General features: G+C 38.5%; 1 protein-coding gene across 5 annotated transcripts in view; it reads left to right on the top strand.

Moving 5' to 3' along the window:
* The window catches only part of NOX4 (NADPH oxidase 4), a 102,300-nt gene that overhangs the window by 11,982 nt on the left and 68,181 nt on the right, over positions 1-22,137 (top strand). For all 5 annotated transcript variants that reach the window (XM_071733459.1, XM_071733468.1, XM_071733485.1 and 2 more), the window contains 8 exons: positions 612-696; positions 1,326-1,423; positions 3,403-3,430; positions 6,503-6,575; positions 10,773-10,853; positions 15,849-16,077; positions 18,253-18,417; positions 18,574-18,636. In XM_071733459.1, coding sequence (XP_071589560.1) covers positions 612-696; positions 1,326-1,423; positions 3,403-3,430; positions 6,503-6,575; positions 10,773-10,853; positions 15,849-16,077; positions 18,253-18,417; positions 18,574-18,636 — 822 coding nt within the window. The remainder of the gene's footprint in view (positions 1-611; positions 697-1,325; positions 1,424-3,402; positions 3,431-6,502; positions 6,576-10,772; positions 10,854-15,848; positions 16,078-18,252; positions 18,418-18,573; positions 18,637-22,137) is intronic.

The raw sequence follows: 22,137 nt of genomic DNA, 5'->3' as shown, positions 1-22,137 counted from the left end.
CCACTGTACTACTGAAAGTGATAGAACATAAAATGAAAATACCCAATCTGTTATTATGGAAGAAAAAAAAGTTCTGGCAATGCTAAAAGAGTATGTTTTTTGTAAACAGTAGTTAAGCTTTCTTGGGATTCACCAGTTTCTTTAAAATAAATATAAGTAATGCTTTAGAGAAACATCTGTGTTTTGTATATGGTTGCAAATTAAACCTATGAGTTCTGTTGATCATCTGAGAGTGTCTATAAGTTTTAATGCTTATAAATGCATGTATGTATGCAAATATATATAGATATCTTTCCTTCTGATCCTGCTCACTAAAGAGTCAATGACACCTACAACAGTTACTACAGGAATTCCTAAATTTTAAGGATGGAATGAGCAATACTTTATGTACTCTTTGACATCCATGTGACACAGATCCAACTGTAATTTCTTCATTAAGTGCTCAAAATTGTCTCATTGGTATAATCCTGTAGGTTTTAATGTAGGTACTGTACTTGCAAGGATAATAAACCTAGTAAAAGCTGAGATTGCTACTAATTCATCTCAGGTGCTGTTAGAGTTTTCTTTGATTTGTTTTAGAAGAGAGATTGCTTGAATTCTTCTCTTATTAGGTTGCCAGCAAGAAAACCAGAAGGCTGCTAGATAAAAGTAAAACTTTCCACGTGACGTGTGGTATTACAATATGCATCTTTTCAGGTGAGATCTTTATGTGCTGAGCAGCAGCTTGTTTGGGAAACACAATAAAGCACTATTCTCTGGTATTTTGTCTGTAGTACATTTGGGGGTAATCTTGCTCTGCTTCCCTGCTTTAAATTGTGAATGCTTTCTTGGATGTATGTGGGTTTTAGTTTATTTTTTTTTTTTTAAAACACACAGGCTTACATTCTTCTGCCAAAGCCTTTTCATTAAAATTACAGTTTATAAAAGGACATGTATATGAGATCAAGCCAAAATCTGCCTTTGGCTGTGCCTGAGGAATTTGAGTCAAGAAGCAGAATGCTACAGGCCTACCTGCAGAAGGGGGAGCAGCTGAGGCAAATACTCAGTTCATTGAAGAAGAAGCATTCTTTGGTGAACACCTTTGGATGTTGTCTCCCAGCTGGAGCATTTGAGTATGCTGTAGTGTTAAAAGGTCTTAGAATATATACAGCCTTCTTCCATGAATACCTGCAACTGGATTTACTTTAGAAAAATAATTCCTTAGTCCCTGATATTTCTCATGTAGGTGATATGATTATAGCTTGACATCTGGGTAGCCACTTTCCTTTACTTCAGGGGAACATCTACCTCTTGTTTATGGAACTCAACTTTACTGTTTTTTCTAGTCTTACATGTTGCTGCTCATCTGGTGAACGCTCTTAACTTCTCTGAGAATTACAACGAAGATTTTCTGGCAATAAATGCAGCAAATTACCGTGGTGAGGTGAGCCAGCTGTCTTTTTATATTTTGCCTTTAAGTATATAATTTAAATCTGTTATTATTTTTATATCCAATTCCATTGTGTGATCCATCCTATGATTTATACAGTGCTGCTGGTTTTGTGAATTTAAAAGACAATGTCATGTTGGTTGCTGTGGATATTATTTCTTGCCGTGGACAAAACATGTGTTGTTTAAGCCAACATTGGATTGTGAGGTGGAGAAATGCTACCTATCATCAAGTCCTTTCACTTTATGCCCTGTTCTCCTGTTTCTCCTTGACATAATTTAACTTTCAGTCACCCCTGAATTGGTCAGGCAGTTAGTATATGTTCACTTTCAACTGAAATAGTCTATTCTATTCTTCTACTGCATCTCTCTTTTCCTTGGGTGGGCCTGATTGACACACTTCTGCTACTGTTTTGGGAAAACACATTATGCAATCCCAATATTTAGAATATAGTGCTATGTGACATATCCTGAGGATTTGAGGATAGGGAGATTTGAGAACGATTTTGCATTTTTAAGCTGCAGTATATATGCTAAGAGTGGAATCTGCACGAACAGCCAGAAGCTGATTTCTGCTTACAACATACTTTGTTTGCATGACTTCTGACTGTGGTGCAGATCTCTTGAAGACATATCACAGTTCTCCAGGTGCTTGCTTGTGAATTTGGCACTGGAGAGATGTTTTCAGATTTTAGGAGTAAGACTATAGTCCAAGACTCTTTCTTCTTTGGGCTAAAGTCAAGTTCTCTTGTTTATGCTCACTCTAGTTTCAAGTCTGCATTTCTTTTCTACCAGCTTCATTAGGAAAGATTTAAAATTACCCTATCCCAGCTGCATCCTTTCCTGGAAGAGAAGAGCTTGACTCAGCCCAGGCTCATGAGGACCAACAACCAAGGTCTTCCACTCCCTGGTGAATGATCTAATAACTGAGCTATTCTACGGCAGATGGGCATGCCAACACCAACTATTGTGCTGAGGTTCTGGATTGAACTCAAGTGTCTGAATGTCTTAGGAGTTGTCTGATAGATTTAGCCTCATCAGGACCATTAGCAGGAGTTTGCCTCAGGCAGTAACATGCCAGGATGTGCATGGCAACCTGTACTTAGCAGCCTTAAGAATTTTGCAATAGAAAATGCAAAAATAACAAATTTTAGTAAATTTTCTCAGATCATAACCTCACAGATTTTTAGGTACTTTAGTAGCACTTGCACCTTTGTGCTTTAATTCCTCAAACCTGTTTTTAAACTGTGATGGGCAACCTGGTTGCTACTGGCATCTTCTGTATGTGGGTACATGTTTAGATGCAGTCAAGGTCATGGAGAGGGACACTTATTTAATTTTTCTTGACCTGTATGAAAACTCATCTCTTCTAACTGCATTCTGCTGCAAGTTTGGAAAACAAAAGTTTCTCTCCTCAGTGAAGACAAAACCTCACGAGGCACTGGACTCAGGGGAAATGAGTCAGCTTCCTGACAGGTTGACATATTCCCTGTTCCTTTCACATGTGATGAAGGACACAGAAACATCTGGCTTTGTATTGTCATCTCCTCTGTGTTCAGTCCTGCTTCACTGGACTCTGCTGCAAATCTCTTGGTGATGCAACTGGCAGTAGAATGCTCACCACTAGTCTTTTATTTGAATTAAAAATCTCCATCTCCTCTGTTCCTCTCTGCCCTCCCAAAGGTATGAGGTAACTGAGTAAAGTTAGATTTTCAAAAATCTGTAAAATTATCTGGATTCCAGTTTTTGTAACAGATAAAAATCATCTTCATTGAAGGAATGCAAAGGTTTAGTTTATGCTGAATTGAAGTCAGTGTAAACTGCTTCCAAATACCAAATCTGTTCCTGCATCCAGGTTTAGAGTTTGCTTATGCTGCTGAGGGCATGAGCTGTATGAGCTACTTATTATTGTGATATTATTCATATAGATATAACAGCATATATGTTGACTTCTTTTTTTCCTTTGTTTTTCAGGACCCAAGGAAACTTCTTTTTGCTACTGGTAAGTCTGTAGCAAACACGAAGGAGGAAGTTTTATGCTTCTCAGTGTCACGTTCCAGATAAAACATTTTGATCCTGTGTTTGTATGCTTCATTTTATGTATCTGAGCTAGGCTGAGATGTCTGATTTGTGTTAATATAACCTGGGTTTGCTTATCCAATAGTCAGGAGGGAGGAGTTGCATAAGCCCTGCAGTAGGATGAGCAGCATCTTCAAAGCTGTTGTTGTACAGATTAGTCAGTGGAAAATCATCAAACAGAGATGCTGCATAATATGAAAACCAAATTCCTAAATGATCCAGTTTCTAGAAAAAAACAAACCAAAACAAAAAGCAGTCTTCTTGCTTCACCTGCTTTATCTGAGGGATGGTTTGACTTCAGAGATATCTAAACTGTTACACAGGAATCAGGCTCCAGCACATAATAAAAAAATAAATTTTTGGTGCAGGTATTCAGAAGGGAGCAATTCCTGGGTATGGAGGGGTGGGCACAAGCCTGAGCTGAAGTGCTTCATGAGTGAATAAAGGTTGTTTTTGGAGTCATGTCTTTCACTCTTATTTAGATCAAATAGGAATATCCCAACTTAGCAGCATCTAGGGCAAGGGCCAAAGGAGTAAGTCTGGACATCTATTAGTGAGGTTTTAGACCAGTAATTCCCAATATATTTACTAGAATTGACAGCATGATGGGAAGGGCTTTCCAGAAATCCTAAAGCAAGGTTTAGGTCCTTTAAGAGGAGAGGAAGTGAGAAAATGAAGTGGTAGAAAATGAAGTACAGGTTAATGGTAATGTGGAAATATGTTGGATAACTGGTGTAGTTAGTAAATTGGTGGAGGCTTGAAAGAGAGGTGGAGGAGGGAGTTGAAGATGGGGAGGGAGAATCAGAACAATGAGGTGAGGATTATATATAATACCTTGGATGAAAGAGAAGGACTTGGGGTGGAGGATCAGTGTAGAGGCCCCATCAGATTTTGTCCTGGCTTCTGGGAACACCTTGAGACCTTTGTAGTTGAGCAGAGGACTTACAAGATGCTTTTACCCTTTGACAGCCAGGAAAATACTACATTTTCAAAAGCTGGAGTTCAATGCTGCAAAAAGAAGTGGTTCCAAGTCATCTTAAATTTAAAATTACTCAGATCACTGCCCATCCTGACAACTGGGAATTAACATTTATTATTTCTCCTGTGGGAGGTCCCAGATAGGGACTAAGATTTTGCCACACTGGGAGCTGTACAAATATTCAAAAAAGAAGATCCTCTTCCAACACAATTCAGAACTAGATTTATTGGCTGATTTTTTAACATAGTAGAGAAATGGAATAAAGAGTTGGAAGGATTTGGACTTTGATGGCTTTTCAGCTCAGTCCAGGAAAGAACCTCCTTGCCTAAGGGTGTGAGGATAGCTGTGGGAGGAACAAGTACTCAAGATCAGTTAGTGGAGCAAAACAAGATTAGGGAGAGGAAACAATTAGGGAGAAAAAACAATTAGGGAGAGGAACAGGGAGGAGAGGAAACATTAAAAATGCATTGGTAAATTGGAGCAAGGTTGTCAGTGATTTCATGTTTGCAGTTTAATGGAGAAAAGAATGGAAGGACTGGATGCAAAAGGTGACCTGTGGCTTGAGTGACAGTCTAGGAACTTGGATCAAGCACTTCACTGCAATTGCATTGGAAGTGTTTGTGTCAGAGGGGCTAGAGGGGAGACTGATTGCACACAACTCATCAAACTAGATGAAGAAAGAAGATGTAGAGTTATTCCTGTAATTTGTGAAACTCAGATTTTAGATGTATCATATTTTGGGCATCAGACTTTTCAGCAAGTGGATATTGAGAAGGAATCCTTTCTGTATAAAAAAAGATTTCAAATTGTCTCTTTATGACAAAATCTAAAATCTAAGTCTAATCTAATCTGAAGTCTAAAATCACAATAATTTATTTTTAAAATTAGCTTATTTTTTTATCATTAGGATGGGATCCTGTGAAAGATCCTGAACCATTAAAATTTGTGGATTTGCCATTTACATTCATGACAGCAGGTTGAGATGGTTATATTCTGACACTAAAACAGCATTTATTTAGCTTTGTGCTGACTTTTTTTAAAACCAAACACATGGCTTTTAGAGTTAGTGTGGAACAATGCTTAAAAGCTTTTGTTCTTTGAGAAGTAAGATATTTTGATGTAATGCTTCATGGGTTTTAGGTTCTCAGTTCTTAATTCAGATTCTTAATTCCTGGGATGGCAATTTTGAAGACAAGGTCCTCAGAAAAAGTGGTATCTTTGGTTGTGATTCTTGCAATCTGTCTTTAGGCTGATGGTTTATACTTAATGGTCAGGATTCTAATTCAGGATGAAATTAAACCACTCTGTAGAAATACTTGTTTCTTTTGTTTCTCTCCTTTGACTTAAAAGGAGCCCAGGATAGACTAGTTCTGACATAGGAGTTTGTATTTGAGCAGGTGAGTCTAATCCTTAATGTTTTTAAACTTGTCTTCCCAAATGCTGGCTAAAGATCACTCTCACAGACCTTGCTCTATGGGCAACAATCTCAAGCATGATACAGTGCCATGGGGAGTAATTTCAGGCTCTTCCTCATTCCAGGATGAAATGGGTTGGCAAACAATTGCAGTGACAGCTTGCATAGAAATTGATTTGCTTGAGATTCTGTTCCTGACCAGGTTTTAAATTGTTTTTAACAGAATTTAGGGTTTGGAATAAAAAGAGATATACAGAAACTTGCAGTTAGTCTTACAAACAGAGACAGGATTTGTTCTTGGTTACCTCCTTAGAAATAACTGTCTTGAGTGAAAGATTACAGGAGCAAATACTAAAAGGAATGTGAAAATGCATAATGAAATGCAAGAGAAAGAGCAATTTTCTCTGGGAAGCTGGAAAATAACATCATCCCTTCTTTCCTGTCTGGTGTGATACATAAATTGCCCTCAAGATATAAACATACGCAAGAGTTTGATTGAATCATGACTGATATGTCTAAAAACTTCCACTTTCTTAAAAGTTCATAGGAGATAAATATACCTCTTCACAGTTCAAATATAAGTTCTCCTACATCTGTTTCAGTTCCAGGTCTGACTGGAGTCATTATGGTGTTAGTATTATTTCTAATGTGCACAGCTTCTACCTATGCTATCAGGTAAGATGTAATCTGATCATTATGCTGAAAAATGCCATTTGAGTTATCATATTCTCATACTGATTAGAGGGAATGAAGAGTAACGGCAATATTAGGCAAGAAGTATCATAGAATTATAGAAGTATTTAAATGTGTTAAAAAAATACCATTTTTATTGCCTCTTTTTTGTTTGTTTGTTTTTGCTAGCTTGCAAGTAAAGTAGCACAGTAAGTTTTGTATTAAAAAAAATTACAAAACCCGATTAAATTGCCTTCAGAGAAAAATAAAGTCTTGGGAATGAGCTTGGTTGAAAACCCAGACCTTTTAAAAGCAAATAGTTCTTTTTTCCTGTTTGTATGGAGAGCCAGTAAACTAAATGCATAGGAAGTTCTCTCCAATTTATGAATTCAGTCAATTGGAATTAAAATAAGATGATATCTTTATCTTAATTATTTTCACCAACTAATTGTAAAACCAAACTGAAAAAATCCAGCAATAGCAAAAAAACAGCAGTGAAGCAAACTGAAACAGAACTGTGCTACTTAAGTAGAATGTTGCTTTTTTAAAGTTCTGCTTCTGGTTGTCAGATACATTCATTTTAGTGTACATATACACTGAGAGTTTTGGCTCAGAGTATTGGCTCAGGGTAGCAGCTGGGATTTCTGAATGTTTAGTCCTCCAGTGGGTTCACATTCTGTACCAACATTACTGAACACATAGAAGACTTGAGTGCCTGGTACCTTGCAGGATCTAGGCCAATGTTGTAACTCTTGCTTGGATTCTGAAATTCAGGCATATTAATAAAAAACAAAACAAAACACTTTGATTTTTATAGCAGTTTCTGGTGAATTCAAAGACTGATTTTATGAATGCATCATCTCAATTCAGCAAGTACTTGAGGATATTTTAATTCCATATCTTCAAATATAAATGGAGCTCCTCCAACGTGAGCTAGGCAAGTGATTTTGAACTTTGTTCAACTGATCTGTCTTTACTGAGTAACTATGTTATCAGGTGCTGATTCAAGAAAGTAGTTCAGCAAATAGTTGTGCATGTTTGTAGATAAAGATAATTCCAGGACTGAGACCTTTGTGAGCAGCTGTAGGCTACAGAAGTACAGGATAAGACTGCTGCACAAGGTGCCAGACATGGCTGCACATTACACAGTCCACACAGATGGCTCTACTTGTAAAAGAAAGCCAGTTTTGAGATGATGGAAAAATGAAACAATTGTTTCACTCTGCAGCACTGAGCCAGAATCAAGTCCTGTTTTCTCCAAGGCCATGATATATTAGAAAAAAAAAAAAAAAGAACAGGATGTATTAATATTTGGGAAGCTTAGAAAAAATATATGGATTTTCAAACATATTATTAGAAATAATATTTTTGCAGTTCATGCCACAGGTTTCTATCTTTCCAAGTTACATGCTTGTTCTTCCTTCTTCAATTACTGGAAGTGCAGATGCTTTCCTGTCTTTCTGCCATCTAGCTGTCAGAATCAAATCCCTTCACAGATTATCTGCCTCTCCTCTTACTCTAGCAATAATTCGTATTTAGAAATTATAATTCATATTTAGAAATTTTATCCTGGCTTCTCTCTCAGGCATGTTTACCAAGCTTGTCTTTATAGTGTGTTTTTCTAAGGAAAAAAGCTTCTATGTCCATCTTTGTGTCTCTTTTTGATCTCTTTCCCAGTGGTTTCTCATATGTGTTATGATGACTCGGCTCACGCTATAGTCTTAGGAAAATTAATTGTGAAATTTCACTGCTTGTCAGAAACATGTCTTTTTTAAAAGTATTTCAGAGAATTTTATACTCTCTTGGATTTCAGCTCTAATCTGCTCTTGCACATGGATCTGCTTAATTGTTTCTTCCTTCATGTATTCTTCCTGAAATTTTCCTATGCATGATTATCCTGCTATTTATGTACCTTTACTTGTACAGTAAGCTGTGTGCATAAATATTAGGAGGACTGAATTAGCTGCTAATGTTTTAAAGAGGGAAAGTGGGTATTGTTTTAAAAAAAAATTTAATTTTTGCTTTGTCATACCTGAGATTAGACCAATATTTTTTTGTTCAGTAGTTGTTTATTGGAAGGGTTATGAATGCTAGCAAATACAATAAATCTAGTGAACAAGTTTGACATTTCTGCTAACTTTCAGTTAATGTTGTTCAAGAATATTTCCACTGAACACAATTACTAGTGAATTGGAAAAGCATATATATAAAGGACCAGTAAAATATAAAGTGCTCCAGTGCCCTGTCTTTTTGTCCTTTTCAAAACTAGATTGCACAGGGTTAAGAATGTATTTCCAAAACTGAACTGCTTCCTTTGTTGCTTTAAAGCATGTCAGCCTTGCCTTACACTTCTCAGTAGGTTAACTCTTGCAGGTCTTCACCAGCAAAATTCTCAAGTAGATTAAGCAGAATTAAAATTAAACATTCCACTGTATCTCACTTTTTCAGGACTGTGGGTTCCTAAGAAATGCTTTCATTCTGTGAATAACATCTAGTTTAAGCCCTAAGAAGAAGGTAAAGAAAGTAATAAATGTTCTAAAGAACTATAAAAAAATATTTTGCAGTAGGAAAGTTGAGCGTATTAGTATTCTGCATGTGTCTGTAGGACACACAGCTTAAGAAGAAATACAACTAAAAAATATATAGTAATTACAATTCTGGAAAATATGCTTTGTGGTAAGAGTCTCAAGCTTCTCCATTCATTTACTGTAAGGAAATGAAATCTAGAGGACTTAATTACATTTAGAGAAACCTGATACATGTGAGGAACCAGGATTTTGTAGTAGATGTATCTTCAGGAATTCTGGAAGAAGAGTAAAATGCTCAATTAGCTGGAAAGTGACATTTACATATATTCAGACAAGAAGTATACAGTAATCCTAATCAGTAATAATACTTAGATGTTGAAAACAACATGTCAGAATCTAGGATTGATTTTTTTCCCTCACTGACATTTTGAAAAATTGGTGCATTCTGGAAAAAATGCTCAAGATCCAATAAAAATTAAATTAGTGTGCAGCGTTTGGTATTATAGCAAAACACCAAATTAAATGAGAGCTCCAGGATCTGTTTTGGCTCTGGGGCTACATGTTACTGTCTTTGTGCCTTCTCATTGTGCTTCCACTCCCCTTTACTTTCATCTTATGTTCACTCCCACCAGTCCTTACAGATGCTGAATGTATAAAAGGCATAGGAAGATGAAAAATGCTGAAAAAATACTCCACATTATCTGTGGAAGATGAATAGCTTCTTAAATTATATTCTCAGAGTTAACATTGTATTTTATGTAATAATTGTTCTGGCTTATGAGTGGCTATGGGCTTTTTGGTTTTGGAAGGTACTTTCCTATCATGCTAGGTAGTGTGAGAGGTGTATTTGTGTGCTGTGAAGTAGAGTATTTTCTTAACCATTGAACATGTTTTTTGGTGATTATTCTAGTCAAGAAAAACCAAATAGGTTTAACAGAAAACAGTTCAATATGGGTATTGTCTTTGGTCTTGATTCTTTTTATATTAGCTAACAAATTACTGCTGAAAGGAAGACCTCCTTCCCCTTCACCTCTCTTGATCCTCACAATGGAAATGTTCTTCTTGTTCCTCCAAAGACCATCGGGCCCCACCGTGTCCTTCTGCCCCCAAAATTCCTCTACCTGTTCTTGTGTTGCCTCCTTGCTTTCCTCTTGTATTTCCTTCCACTCCATACTCTGACAAGTTTCTTTGACCTTTTCTGCCAGCACTTCTGCTGCTGTCTATGCTGCCTATTTATATTTTGTACCAGAGTCACACATGAACACCACAGCCCTGTATCAGGGCAGGGAGAGTGCAAGGAGACACTCATAAAGAGGCTGAGTGTTGAGCCTGGAGACTGAAGAACTGTTCCAGCTATCGGGATCTCTTAGGGACTAAGTAGGACCTATGAAAGCAGTGAAATCTCCTAATTTAGGAAGAGTTCTTTAACTGGCTCTGTACTTCTGTGTCCTTTATCTCTGTTTCTCAGTGTTTTACTTCTGTGCCAGTCACTTGTTCTTCTCAACACTTAATTGTTTGCAAGGAATTGTGTCTGTAGGAATATAAACTGTGCTTTGACTATTCTACATGACTAAGTGGTGTGAAGTGATGTCCTGTGTGCACAGATCTGTTTTTAATTAGCAGTGATTCCATCTGAGTGAAACAGCATTGAACCATGGTTTATTCTTTACAGGGTTTCAAACTATGACATCTTCTGGTATACACACAACCTTTTCTTTGTCTTCTATATGCTGCTGATTCTGCATGTTTCTGGGTAAGTAAACAGAAAACAATGTCCCTTTTCCTGAAGCACAACCAGAAGGAGCAGTTGCTGCTCTTTCCCAAGCTTGCTTGCGCATAGTGGGCCAAATTCTTGCCAAGATGCTCTCCTCCAGTTTTTCAACAACTTATTTCTAAAGTAAAGTTCAGACTGCAGCTTTTTGAATTCTATGTTACTACAGTCAGCTAGCACAAGCTTCTTCACTTTTAGATTTGTTACCCATTTTACCAGTTTCTAATAATGTTAGGAGCCCCAGAAGTGGCCACAGTACTTGAAGTGGGGTCTCTCAAGAGTGAAGTATAGGGGGGAGAATCACAGCCGGCTGGTCAGGCTTCTTTTGATGCAGCTCAGGATATGGTTGGCTTTCTAATCTGCAAATCCACATTACTGTTCCTTTTCTACCCCCCCCTCACCTGGCTTTTAGAAAAGAATGTGAAGCAGAGTTGCTCATCTCTTTCTCTGTCCTCTCTACTTTCCATTTTGATTCCTAAGGAGGGAGGAGGAACAGCCTCTCTCTAATTATCTTCTTCTCATTGTTATGATACAAAATTCATTAGTTTTTCTTCTTGTTTTCATAAACATGAGATGAGTGTTCATGTGCTGTAAAGCTGATGGTCAGGTCTGTATCTGGCACAAATAAGGTGAGCTCTACCACAACATAAAGCAGTTTTCACAAGTTATGCTGTGTGAAAATCAAGTCTATTAACATCTCTGAAGATTCCTTTCTACATGTACATACTGAGATTGGTATAGGGAAGAGAAAGTGTATTAAAACAGGTTTTATTTTCCATGTAATGAAACATCCACTGAAACATGGGATGCTGGGATGTCTGAGACATTGAGCACCACTGCTTAAAGTAAACAGTGAAAGGTAATTAGGCCTGTCAAGATCATGGTAGGAATCTGAACATGAGACAACAGTGTGCCCAGGTAGCCAAGAAGGCCAATGGCATCCTGGCCTGTATCAGGAACAGTGTCGGCAGCAGGTCCAAGGAAGTGATTCTGCCCCTGTACTCAGCACTGGTGAGGCCACACCTCGAGTACTGTGTCCAGTTCTGGGCCCCTCAGTTTAGGAAGGATATTGAGGTGCTGGAGCAGATCCAAAGGAGGGCAAGTAGGCTCGTGAAAGGATTCGAGCACAGATCCTATGAGGGAGCTGGGGCTGTTCAGCCTGGAGAGGAGGCTCAGAGGAGACCTCATCACTCTCTACAACTCCCTGAAAGGAGGTTGGAGCCAGGTGGGGGTTGGTCTCTTTTCCCAGGCAACCCTCAGCAAGACAAGAGGGCACAGTCTCAAGTTGTGCTGGGGGAGGTTTAGGTTGGACATTAGAAAGAATTTCTTTAACGAGAGGGTGATCAAGCATTGGAATGGGCTGCCCAGGGAAGTGGTGGATTCTCCGTCCCTGGAGATAATTAAAAAGAGACTGGATGTGGCACTCAGTGCCATGGTCTGGGAACTGCAGCGGTAGTGGGTCAAGGGTTGGACTTGATGATCTCTGAGGTCCCTTCCAACCCAGCCAATTCTATGATTCTATGTTATTGAACAAAACAAATGCAGCTTGAGATCTAGTGAACTGTAATAATGAATTCAAAACAATTGAAAGTCCCAGACACAATTCCAGTTCTCTGTGGGTTTGGTTTGTGGGTTTTTTAGTGTTTTGTTTTTGTTTGTTTTTCTTGGGTATAGCTCTTGTTCATACCTGGGGAAGATGAATCTAACCTTTTTGTCTCATCCTGGGGAAGGATGAACTTGTACTAAATTATTTTTGGCAGGTGTTTATCTAACTTCTTGAAAACATCTAGTGAGTGTGGTCCTATAACCTCCCTAGGCAGTCTGTACCAGTGATTGCTTTTGGAGTATTTTCCATGTCCAGTTTAATTAATGTCCTTCACTGGATGATTCTTTGCCCATTGTCTTCCTATTCATGTTGCCACCTTGTGAAGGAAGAAGTCCAGTTGGAGAGATTTGCAAACTAGGGCTGCAGGAATAAACCAAACATGAGACAGGCATCTTATACACAACTTCCTTAGGACTGAATTGGAAAGTCATTTGCTGCAAATCTAAAATAACTGAATGTCTGTTAAAAGTGGGGGTGCAATGAGTCATAGAGAGTGGGAGTCAGTTCAAGTTTAAAATGCCTAAATGTAGGACTCTACATGTTTTCCATATGTCCTTCTCCCATTATAGTCTAATGAGTTCTAATAAATACAGTCAGTGGAACCTCAAGAATTCTCCAGAATGAAGACCTACATCTTCAACAAGAACAGAGATCTACATTCAAGTGATCTGGACTGATTTCTTGTCTCCATTGATGATATTGATTAGAAGATCTGGTTATAAAGGAAGCCTAGATACCCATGCTTAGGTGTACAGGTGATTCCTACATGTCATGTTTTAGAGATTTGGAGACACATGACCAGTTACTCTGCAGATAAAGACATTTTCTGTGGCTGGACTGTGCAGGCAGATTGGGTGAGGATTTACCCGTCTTGGGAGTCACTCCTTTTGAGATTCATTCCTTTTGAGATTTTCCACAGTATTCCTTAATTCTTGTTTTGTTTCAAATTATTATAAGTATGTTCTTATATGGTGCTCTTCTCCAGGGTAGCCAAGCACTTCTCAGCAGTATATAAACTGACATGATTATTGATCTTATGTTATTGGTTTGTTCTTTCATCCCTACCCTAAGGAAGAGGAAAATTTCTCAGGAAATTATTTTTAAAGACCTTCGTTGCTCTTGTACTTCTTGCAGTGTGACTTTCAAATGTTTTAGTGGCTTAAGATTTTGTGCATTTGAATGGGTTATACTGATTTGTAGGAGCTGAGAATAAGAGTCATGAGAATTATCCAATTATCTTCCAAAGAGTGAAAATTTTTAAGATTCCACACACATGTTGATATTTAGGAGATCCCTCAGGCAAATCACCATGAGTTGGGCAGTGAAAGATGGATAAAAACATAGGAAGAGTGTAGTTACCTATAGAAACATTGAGAACCTTTGATCTCTAGCTTGTCTTCATAAAAATCTTAAGAAACAGTGATACATATTTTCCAACTCTAGCCAGAAGTGAATGTTGTCCTTATTTTGAGGGTGGAAAACTGGGGCAAAAGGTGATGCTTGTCCGTGCAGATTGCATGTTGTGTTGCTCAGCCAGTCAGACACTTTTATGTGACTTTTACTGACATGCACACAATGACTTTTATATATTGAAGTGTTGTACTGAATAAATATGTGAGGATGTGTCTTAGGCTCCTTTAGAGTTGTGCACAACTCAGCCTTTCTGGGAGCTGGTCTTGGGTGTGTAAGACAACTTGCCTTTCCTTGACAGCTTCAGAAATGGGAGTCATTGCAGTTGCTGTTAACAGGCAGCTTTGTCATCCCAGTTTGCCACTCCATTAGCATGTTTGTAATAGTTTGAACAAACTGGAGATCACTGTAGGGTATGCTTATGTTTATAGTTCAGCTATTCATGTCTCAAGGAAAACTTTGAATCCTCTTTTGGGATGTTCTGAAAAGAGAAGAGCTGTGGGAGCAGCTGACAGGCATGCACACAAGACTGATTGGAGAAATGCCACATGTGTTGTGACTTCTAGCTAAATCCATGAGGTTCAGTAATATTTATGGAGTAGGGAACTAGCATAGTGCTAGGGGGCATCTGTCACTTTGTGAATATGTGATGACCAACAGCAATGCCAGATGCAAGTGACAGGCATGATCAGGCAACAAACACAGACAGAAACATGGGTGTAGCAGCATTGACACCTCCCAAGGGATTCTCACAGGGCTGGATGTGGAGTTTAGAATAAGCAGGTTTAACTTCCAAGCTGTACTTTACTCACTGGACCATGCAGGAAGCTTGTTACTAGCTGTCAGGACTGCATCTCAGTAGGGAAGATTGCCAGCAGCCTGTCAGAACCCATTTAAGTTAGGAATATTGCAGATGTCCCACTTCTCTCCTTGTGAATTAAACTCTGTCACCACTGCTGCTGGGTGTGTACGCTGGGGAAAGGATGGGGGAGCATATGCATTTATGTCTGATTCCATAGGCTTGAGATGGGCCTTCTCCACATGGCCTACTACTCATAGGGCACAACCCATCAGACACTGTATCATTGTGCCTTATTTCCCACTAGTAGTTTTTTTGGGTTTTGTTTTGTTTTGTTTTTTTGGTTTTTTTAAATATTTCTCCTTGTTTTATGGTTATCAAATCCAGATTTAGAAGCAAGTAGTACTTCTGAGGAATTTTATTACTGGTATTATCAGTTTGTCCCCATTTTCAGTGATTCATTCAGGTACTGAGATACCCCAGAATGTCTCAGGTTTCCACTTCTTTCTTCATAGATGCTAGCTGTAGCTGCAAAGTCTTATCTTCATTTGACTATAAATTTTACTTTATCTTAAAGAACAAGTGTGGACCCCAAAAAAATAATTTATAAGAATTTGGTCCTTGCCTATCATGCAGGACTTTTTCCTTCAATCTATTTGACATGATTATATTCAAAGGAACAAATTACACAGTTGTGTTCAAACCTGATAAACACCAAGGAGTGGGAACGTTTTATGTTTATGAAGCTTATGATTTGGCAAGTTATGACACTTCTGCTACAGATTGCCTAAAAAAAAAAAATTGGGCTTGCTGACTAGGGAGGATAAGAGAAAACAGCCTCGGTGTAATTGAACTGGATTTAGGATTATTTTATTTTTTTTCAAGACTCTCACAATATCTGCTTCTTTCAAGCAGTATTAAGCTTGAGGCTCTTCAGTGGGGAAGTGCCAAGTGATCTGGAAAAGTTAAACCTTGCCTCTAGTGACTGAGGGCTCTGTTGTTGCAAAGCTTCAATCTCATTGAAAGTCCTGAGAGCAAATGGAATAAAATTCATATGGAAGATGATCCTTGTGGCTGCTTTCTAAATCCATCTCCAAATTAAGATAAGTTTCTTGGTTTTTACTGCTACTTCAGTGTCTTTGGTATTTTTATTTTCCTGTAGGGGAGTGCTCAAGTACCAGACCAACTTAGAGGAACACCCTCCTGGTTGCTTTAATCCTAACAAAACACTGCGAGACAATGTGACGGTGCCAAAGGCTTTTGAAGAGTCGTTTCCTTACTATACTACTCAGCCTTTCCCAGAGGACTTATCAGTACCAGAACCCTTTGTACATAATAACTTTATGAGAATTTGTTCTGAGGAACCCAAATTCCAGTCACACTTCCCAGAGGTCTGTATGATCCGACGTTTCAGGTATTACAAGCCATGCCAAGTCTTTCAGTCAGCCATAACCACTAATTATTGCTTTTCCAGACCAGATGTTTTAATAATGGAAAATATTATTAAAACCTTTTCAGGCATTCAGAGATGTGGTGGGGCAAAAACAATCCTGTATTAAACCTTGAACTGCATTACAATGTGGTGCACAGACTAGAGTGGAAAAATGTCAAGATCTTGTCTGTAATGTTCTGTTTTGTATGACACGATATGAGATGTGTTGGTCTTGCTATAAATGTGGCTTTAAATTATAGCATAGCACTTCAGAGCAAATACTTATATAACATATTCATAAGGTGCTATTGTAAGCATTATGTGGGTGTCGTTAATTGAAATAATCAAACTCTATTTGTTCTCTTTTTTTACCATGCAGATGAAAGTCCTAATATTCATTTCTGAATTGCAGTTGGTTGTGGTTTGGCTTTGTACAGCCTGTTGTTTACAGACAGGATTGTTTTACATGTGACATGAGTAAATGAGCATGATGACAGTAGGGATAGAAAAGCCTTTTTTTTTTTATTTTATTTTATTTTATTTTATTTTGAGAAAAGAAGAGCTAGGCTGTATTGGCAGGTAGTCTGGGGAAGTTTGGGAATATGGAGTTCACAAGTCCAAGGCCCACAGTTCAACTTATAACAGACCTCACAAGAGTTTCTCTTGATTATTATAATTCTTCTATTTATAACACATATTTCCCTTACAAGCTGCGGTGGGAACCCATTTTACTCTGGAGAATGTGATTATAACAAGAAACCGTCAACTCTACATTGAAGTTCTTTGGATTTGTATTTTGTTGTGCTAATACTCCTGAATTGCAAGCATCAATGCAACATATGACACACAGGACATAAAGCAGTCTTCTTATGGTTTTAAGATTCTTATTTTAGAGGCATTTACAGGAAAAGAAGAGCTGTGGGAAAAAATGGACATTCAGTGTTGTCACGGTTTAACACTGACCCGGCAATTAAACCCAGTAACAGACGCTCTCTAGCAGTAACTGTAAACATCGAGTGTTATCAGTCCTAGAAGCAGACACTGTCTGAGAAACTTGCTGTTAATTTCAGCAAGTGCAACTACTTACAAGAGACTTAGCTAAAAGCAAAAGTAAAAAAACCCAAAACCACTAACAAAAAACAAACAAACAAAAAACCAACCAACCAAACAAAAAATCATAACAACAGACCTTAGGTCTTGTGAGCTACCAAAGTTTTTAAGGTCAGAGGTGCTTGAGGAAGCTAAATGAACTGCTACTTGGAAGAGATGCTGATGTGTAACTTCAAAAATTGGGAAAGGAAGATGGATGAGGGTTGAGGGCATTTCAGTGCCATGGCTTGAATGATTGAGCAGATGTAGAATTAGTAGGTAGCTCTGCCATAAGCTGTTGGTAATTGACTCTTAGGATGGTATTTAACTGAACAGCTGCAGATGTCTCCATCTGATGAAATCACCCAGGGCTCCCCATAGAATCAGTGCAGAGAAATGGGCATTTCCAAGGCATTATTTGCCTGGCAAACCCATCTTGCCCATCTTCCACAGAGGCAAATGAATCAAAAGTTCAATCAAATGATTGAAAAGTGCCCTCTTCTCTCCCTTGTCTGATTTTACAGTAGTTTAATATAAGCATAACTTCTGTAGCACAAAAATGATTCTCATTGTTTTTCTTGTCTCCAAGATGTTTCCAAGAAGGTAAAGTCAAGTAATATTTCAAGCATAGTAAAATCACTTTGCAAGCCAGGTTGTGTTTTTCCATAAAGGTTAAGCTGTTTTATAGGACTCTGGTCTGTTGGTTTTTGAAACAGTATCTGTACTGTGTCACATCCACTGCTACAAACAGTTACAATCTAACTACATAAAACCAGAGCAACATGGTTGCAAATGAGGTCATTAGCATTTTGTTCCTCATGAGTTTATGACTGAAATTGTTCCTGCTTGTGCATGATGCTGCTGGTGGGACTGATTAAGCCTCTAATACCCTCGGTTTTCTGCATGTAGAGTGAGTGGGGACGTTACTTGTGACCAAAACACTGTTCCACAATAGGTGTGAAATGAGTCCTGCCAAGCACTCATTTAGTTTTGAAATTAAAAACTGTAAAAGTCTTTGACATAATATATTTTTGTTCTCCCATAGACCTGGTTGTGGATTTCTGGACCTCTCTGCTTGTACTGTGTGGAAAGGCTGTACCGCTACATCCGCAGCAACAAACCGGTCACAATAACTTCAGTGATAAGCCATCCCTCCAATGTCCTTGAAGTAAGGATGATGAAAGAGGACTTTAAAGCAAGGCCTGGTCAGGTGAGTTAATCTGCTTGTAAAAAATAACTAAATCACTGCTGCTCATGTAGCAATGTCGGCAGGGATGACTTTCACTTTGTATGTACTAAGACATCACTGAACATTTTGAACATATCTTCTCTATCATTTTATTTTCTCTGGCTGTTTTTGTTTCAGTATGTTATTCTGCACTGTCCAAGAGTGTCTGCACTGGAAAGCCATCCATTCACACTTACAATGGTAAGGAATAAAATTTTACTTCTGTACTATCTCTTTTGTTTACAAAAATGCAAATGGTTCTTATTTCCTTCAAGGTGAAAATTCCATCTAGGAGACCTTAGGTTCAATTTATGAGGGTACCAAATGAATGCAAAGTGGTATTATTATTATGTATGGCAGTATTCAATACATATTTAATTTTTTCTGCTGTTGAGAAAATATTATTTTATTCCAAACTATTCCATAGGTGAACACCAATAAAAATAATAATAAAAAATCCATAAGATTTTGATCATTGTTTCATAAGAGCTTTCATCCGTATTTGTAGACCTTGATGCAGAATGAGCACAAATTGTAATGAATTTTCTGTTTTCTTTCTTATTCAATTAAAAGACATTCCTTTGACTGTCTTTTCCAAAGCCAGAAAAGCATCAAGTTTAAAAAAGTTTATAAAATAGTTGTCTGTTATTTTTATATTAAGAGATATATGAGTGACTTAAAGCTATATACCATGAAATCATGCAACATTGGGATTATTACTTAGTTCAATTAGTCTAAAATGGGAACTAGACCCCCTATAGACAGACTGGAATAAAGTGAAATTGTATATAAATAGACCTGAAGTTGTCCAGGAGTGAGCAGTGCAGAGGCCTGGGAAACACTACTGAAAAATCACTGCACTCCACTGGCTATGTGGTTACAAACAGGGAAGTCTAAGGTTGCATATTAGTGACAGCCTTTTCCTTCCAAAGGGAATAAGGGCTTTAGGGTTGCCTGAAATTGATATTACTTTTCAAGAAAACCATGGGGGTAAATATTTACATTTGTTTCTTTGCTTTTTACTGATAATTGATGCTTTGTCCCCACTGAATTGAACCTAGTGCTGTGGAGCAGCTGAGATGTTTTATTGTTATTTGAAATTCAAAGTGCACAACTGTCTACTTCCAGTTCTTTGGTTTTGTGGGGTGCTTTTCTTTGTTGTTGTTGTTTGTTTGTTTTGTTTTTTGTTTTGGTTTGGTTTTTTAATGTGTTTTGGTTGGGGTTTTTTTTGTTGTTGTTTTGGGTTTTGTTTTGTTTTTGTTCATTTATTAATCTATAGGCTGATCTGTGAAGCAACTGCTGTCACAGTGGAACCCACACTAAATTCCACACAAAATTAATTTTGTGCTGTAAATCCAGAGTGAATCTCACTTAAGGGAAGCTGCTTCTGTATAGCCTGGTGAAACAAGATATAGCTTGATTTTTGCAAAATTTTCATGTCTATTCCCTTTACCAGTAGAAAGCAGGGAATGCATTATTTCTTGCTAACTCCAGGAGGCAATTTTTAAAGTTTTTCCTCTGTCTAGTGCATGAGGATAAGTACATAAGCTATACTTAAAGATTATGTCCATCGAGTATGATGAAACAGTAGCTCAGTTTTTGTGCTGAATGATTCAGTCAGTATTTATATTTTTTATTAGTTTAGTAATCTAAATATGCCTTGGGCTGTTGTCCTGCTTAGAAAGCACTTTTAAAAATATATTTTATATGATGCCAGACATGAGACTATGCTTAGACTGTGTAGGCAATAGCTTAATGCAGTATTGCAGTATTTTTTCTGCTCCCATCTGACCTACTTGGAGTTACCAAGCAAGCTGGAACATTGCTGCTGTTTCTTCTCTTGGATGCTGGGTTGTTTCTCTACGCCGGTGTTAGGGGCACAGGGCTCAGAACCACAACATGAGCAGCATGAGGAGATTGTGGGTCTGTAGGTACTGGAAGCAGAGTGCAGCGATGACTGCAGCAAAGCAAGCAGAAGACTGCAGCCTTCTTGGTGCTGTTGTCCTGCTTAGAATCAAGGAATGGTCTGGGTTGGAAGACACCTCCAAAAGTCATCTACTCCATGTCTCTTGCAGCGAGCAGGGGCATCTTCAACCAGACAAGGTTTCTCAGAGCCTCGTCCAACCTGACCTTGAATGTTTCCAGGGATGGTGCAGCTACCACCTCTTTGGATAGCTTGTGCCAGTGTTTCACCACCTTCATTGTGAAACTTTTCTTCCTTGTATCTAGTCTAAATCTGCTTTCTTTTAGTTTAAAGCCATTACCCCTTGACCTATCACAGCAGGCCTGACCAAAAAAGTCTGTCCCCAGGCTCTATGTGATGTCCTGTCTAAGCTGATGAAACATCTCACTGTGCAAGAAGTCACCAGTTCAGGCAAATATTTGTACTCTGAGAGAGGTTTGTAATCAAAAGTGAAAAGGAAGGGGTGAGTCAGTGTGAAGGAGTCATGCAGATATTTTACTAGTCCCTTCCCTTTCTGAGGTTGTGTAATATTTACAGTTTAGCTCAGTTTCTTACATAACCCTGGGGTGGAGGAAAATACTGTGTGGCTGAGTAAAGGGCCTGAACCCACTCCCCTTGCACTCTGTCAAAACTCCCATGTGTTTTGCTCCTTGGAGCTGGAAGGAGCTCTGAATTATAACCAAGTGAACATAGAGAGGTAGGCATTGTTCAAAAATATGTGCAGTGGCGTTTATTTTCTTTTCCTTTTTGTCAGCTGAAAGCATTCTGCTTCCCCCTGGCAATGGAAGGAATGAGCAGAAGTCATTGATGCACAATGCACATGCACATGGGAATTTGAAGAAGCAAAATCCATGTTACTCTGAGCTCAGAACTGCCAGGTTGACTTCTTAGCTAACCTGTGATCTGGCTCTCTCCTCAAAGTCTTCATGTCATAGAATCACAGAATGGTTGAGATTGAAAGGGACCTCTGGAGTTCATCCTGTCCAACCCCTCTGGTTAAGGAGGGACACCTAGATGCCCAGGACTCCGTCCTTTTGAATATCTCCAAAGATGGAGATTCCACAAACTCCCTGGGCAACCAGTTTCAGTGGTTGTTCACCCTCATAGTAAAAAAGTGTTTCCTGATGTTCAAAGGAAATGTCCTGTGTTTCAGTTTGTGCCCATTGCCCCTGGTCCTGCTGCTGGGCACCACTGACAGGAGTGTGGCTCCATCCACTTTGAACCCTTCATGCAGGTATTTCTATACATTGATGGGATCTCCTCTAAGCCTTCTCTTCTCCAGCCTGAACAGTCCTGACTCTCTCAGCCTTTCCTCATCTTCATCTCCCATAGTTGGTGTCTCCCCCAGTATGTCCACGTCTTTCTTGCAGTGAACTGTGTCTTCCGTGTCCCAGAAGTGGACACAATGCTCCAACTATGGTCTCACCAGTTCTAAGTAAAGGGGAAAGAACTCTTCCCTCAACCTGCTGGCAGTGTCACTTGTGGAGTCAGGAGTTCAGGCACTCACAGATTCCAATTTTCTCTCATATTGACATGGAAGTTGGCATTTTTAAACTCCATTTTTGAAGCATGTTTCCACTGATTTTTCATACAAGAGACTGTGTATTAACTAGAGTGGCTCCTTGAGTTTGTGTTCCATTGGGAAGGCTGGGAATGGTAATGAAGGGAAGACCCAAATTCTGGGATTCCTGAAAGTGACCTGTTGACCAGTTTTAGATAGTTCATAGCTACCTGTTTCA

Source organism: Heliangelus exortis, chromosome 1 (genome assembly GCF_036169615.1).
Source record: "Heliangelus exortis chromosome 1, bHelExo1.hap1, whole genome shotgun sequence".
Classification (NCBI taxonomy): domain Eukaryota; kingdom Metazoa; phylum Chordata; class Aves; order Apodiformes; family Trochilidae; genus Heliangelus; species Heliangelus exortis.
This window is presented reverse-complemented; position numbering and strand designations above follow the sequence as displayed.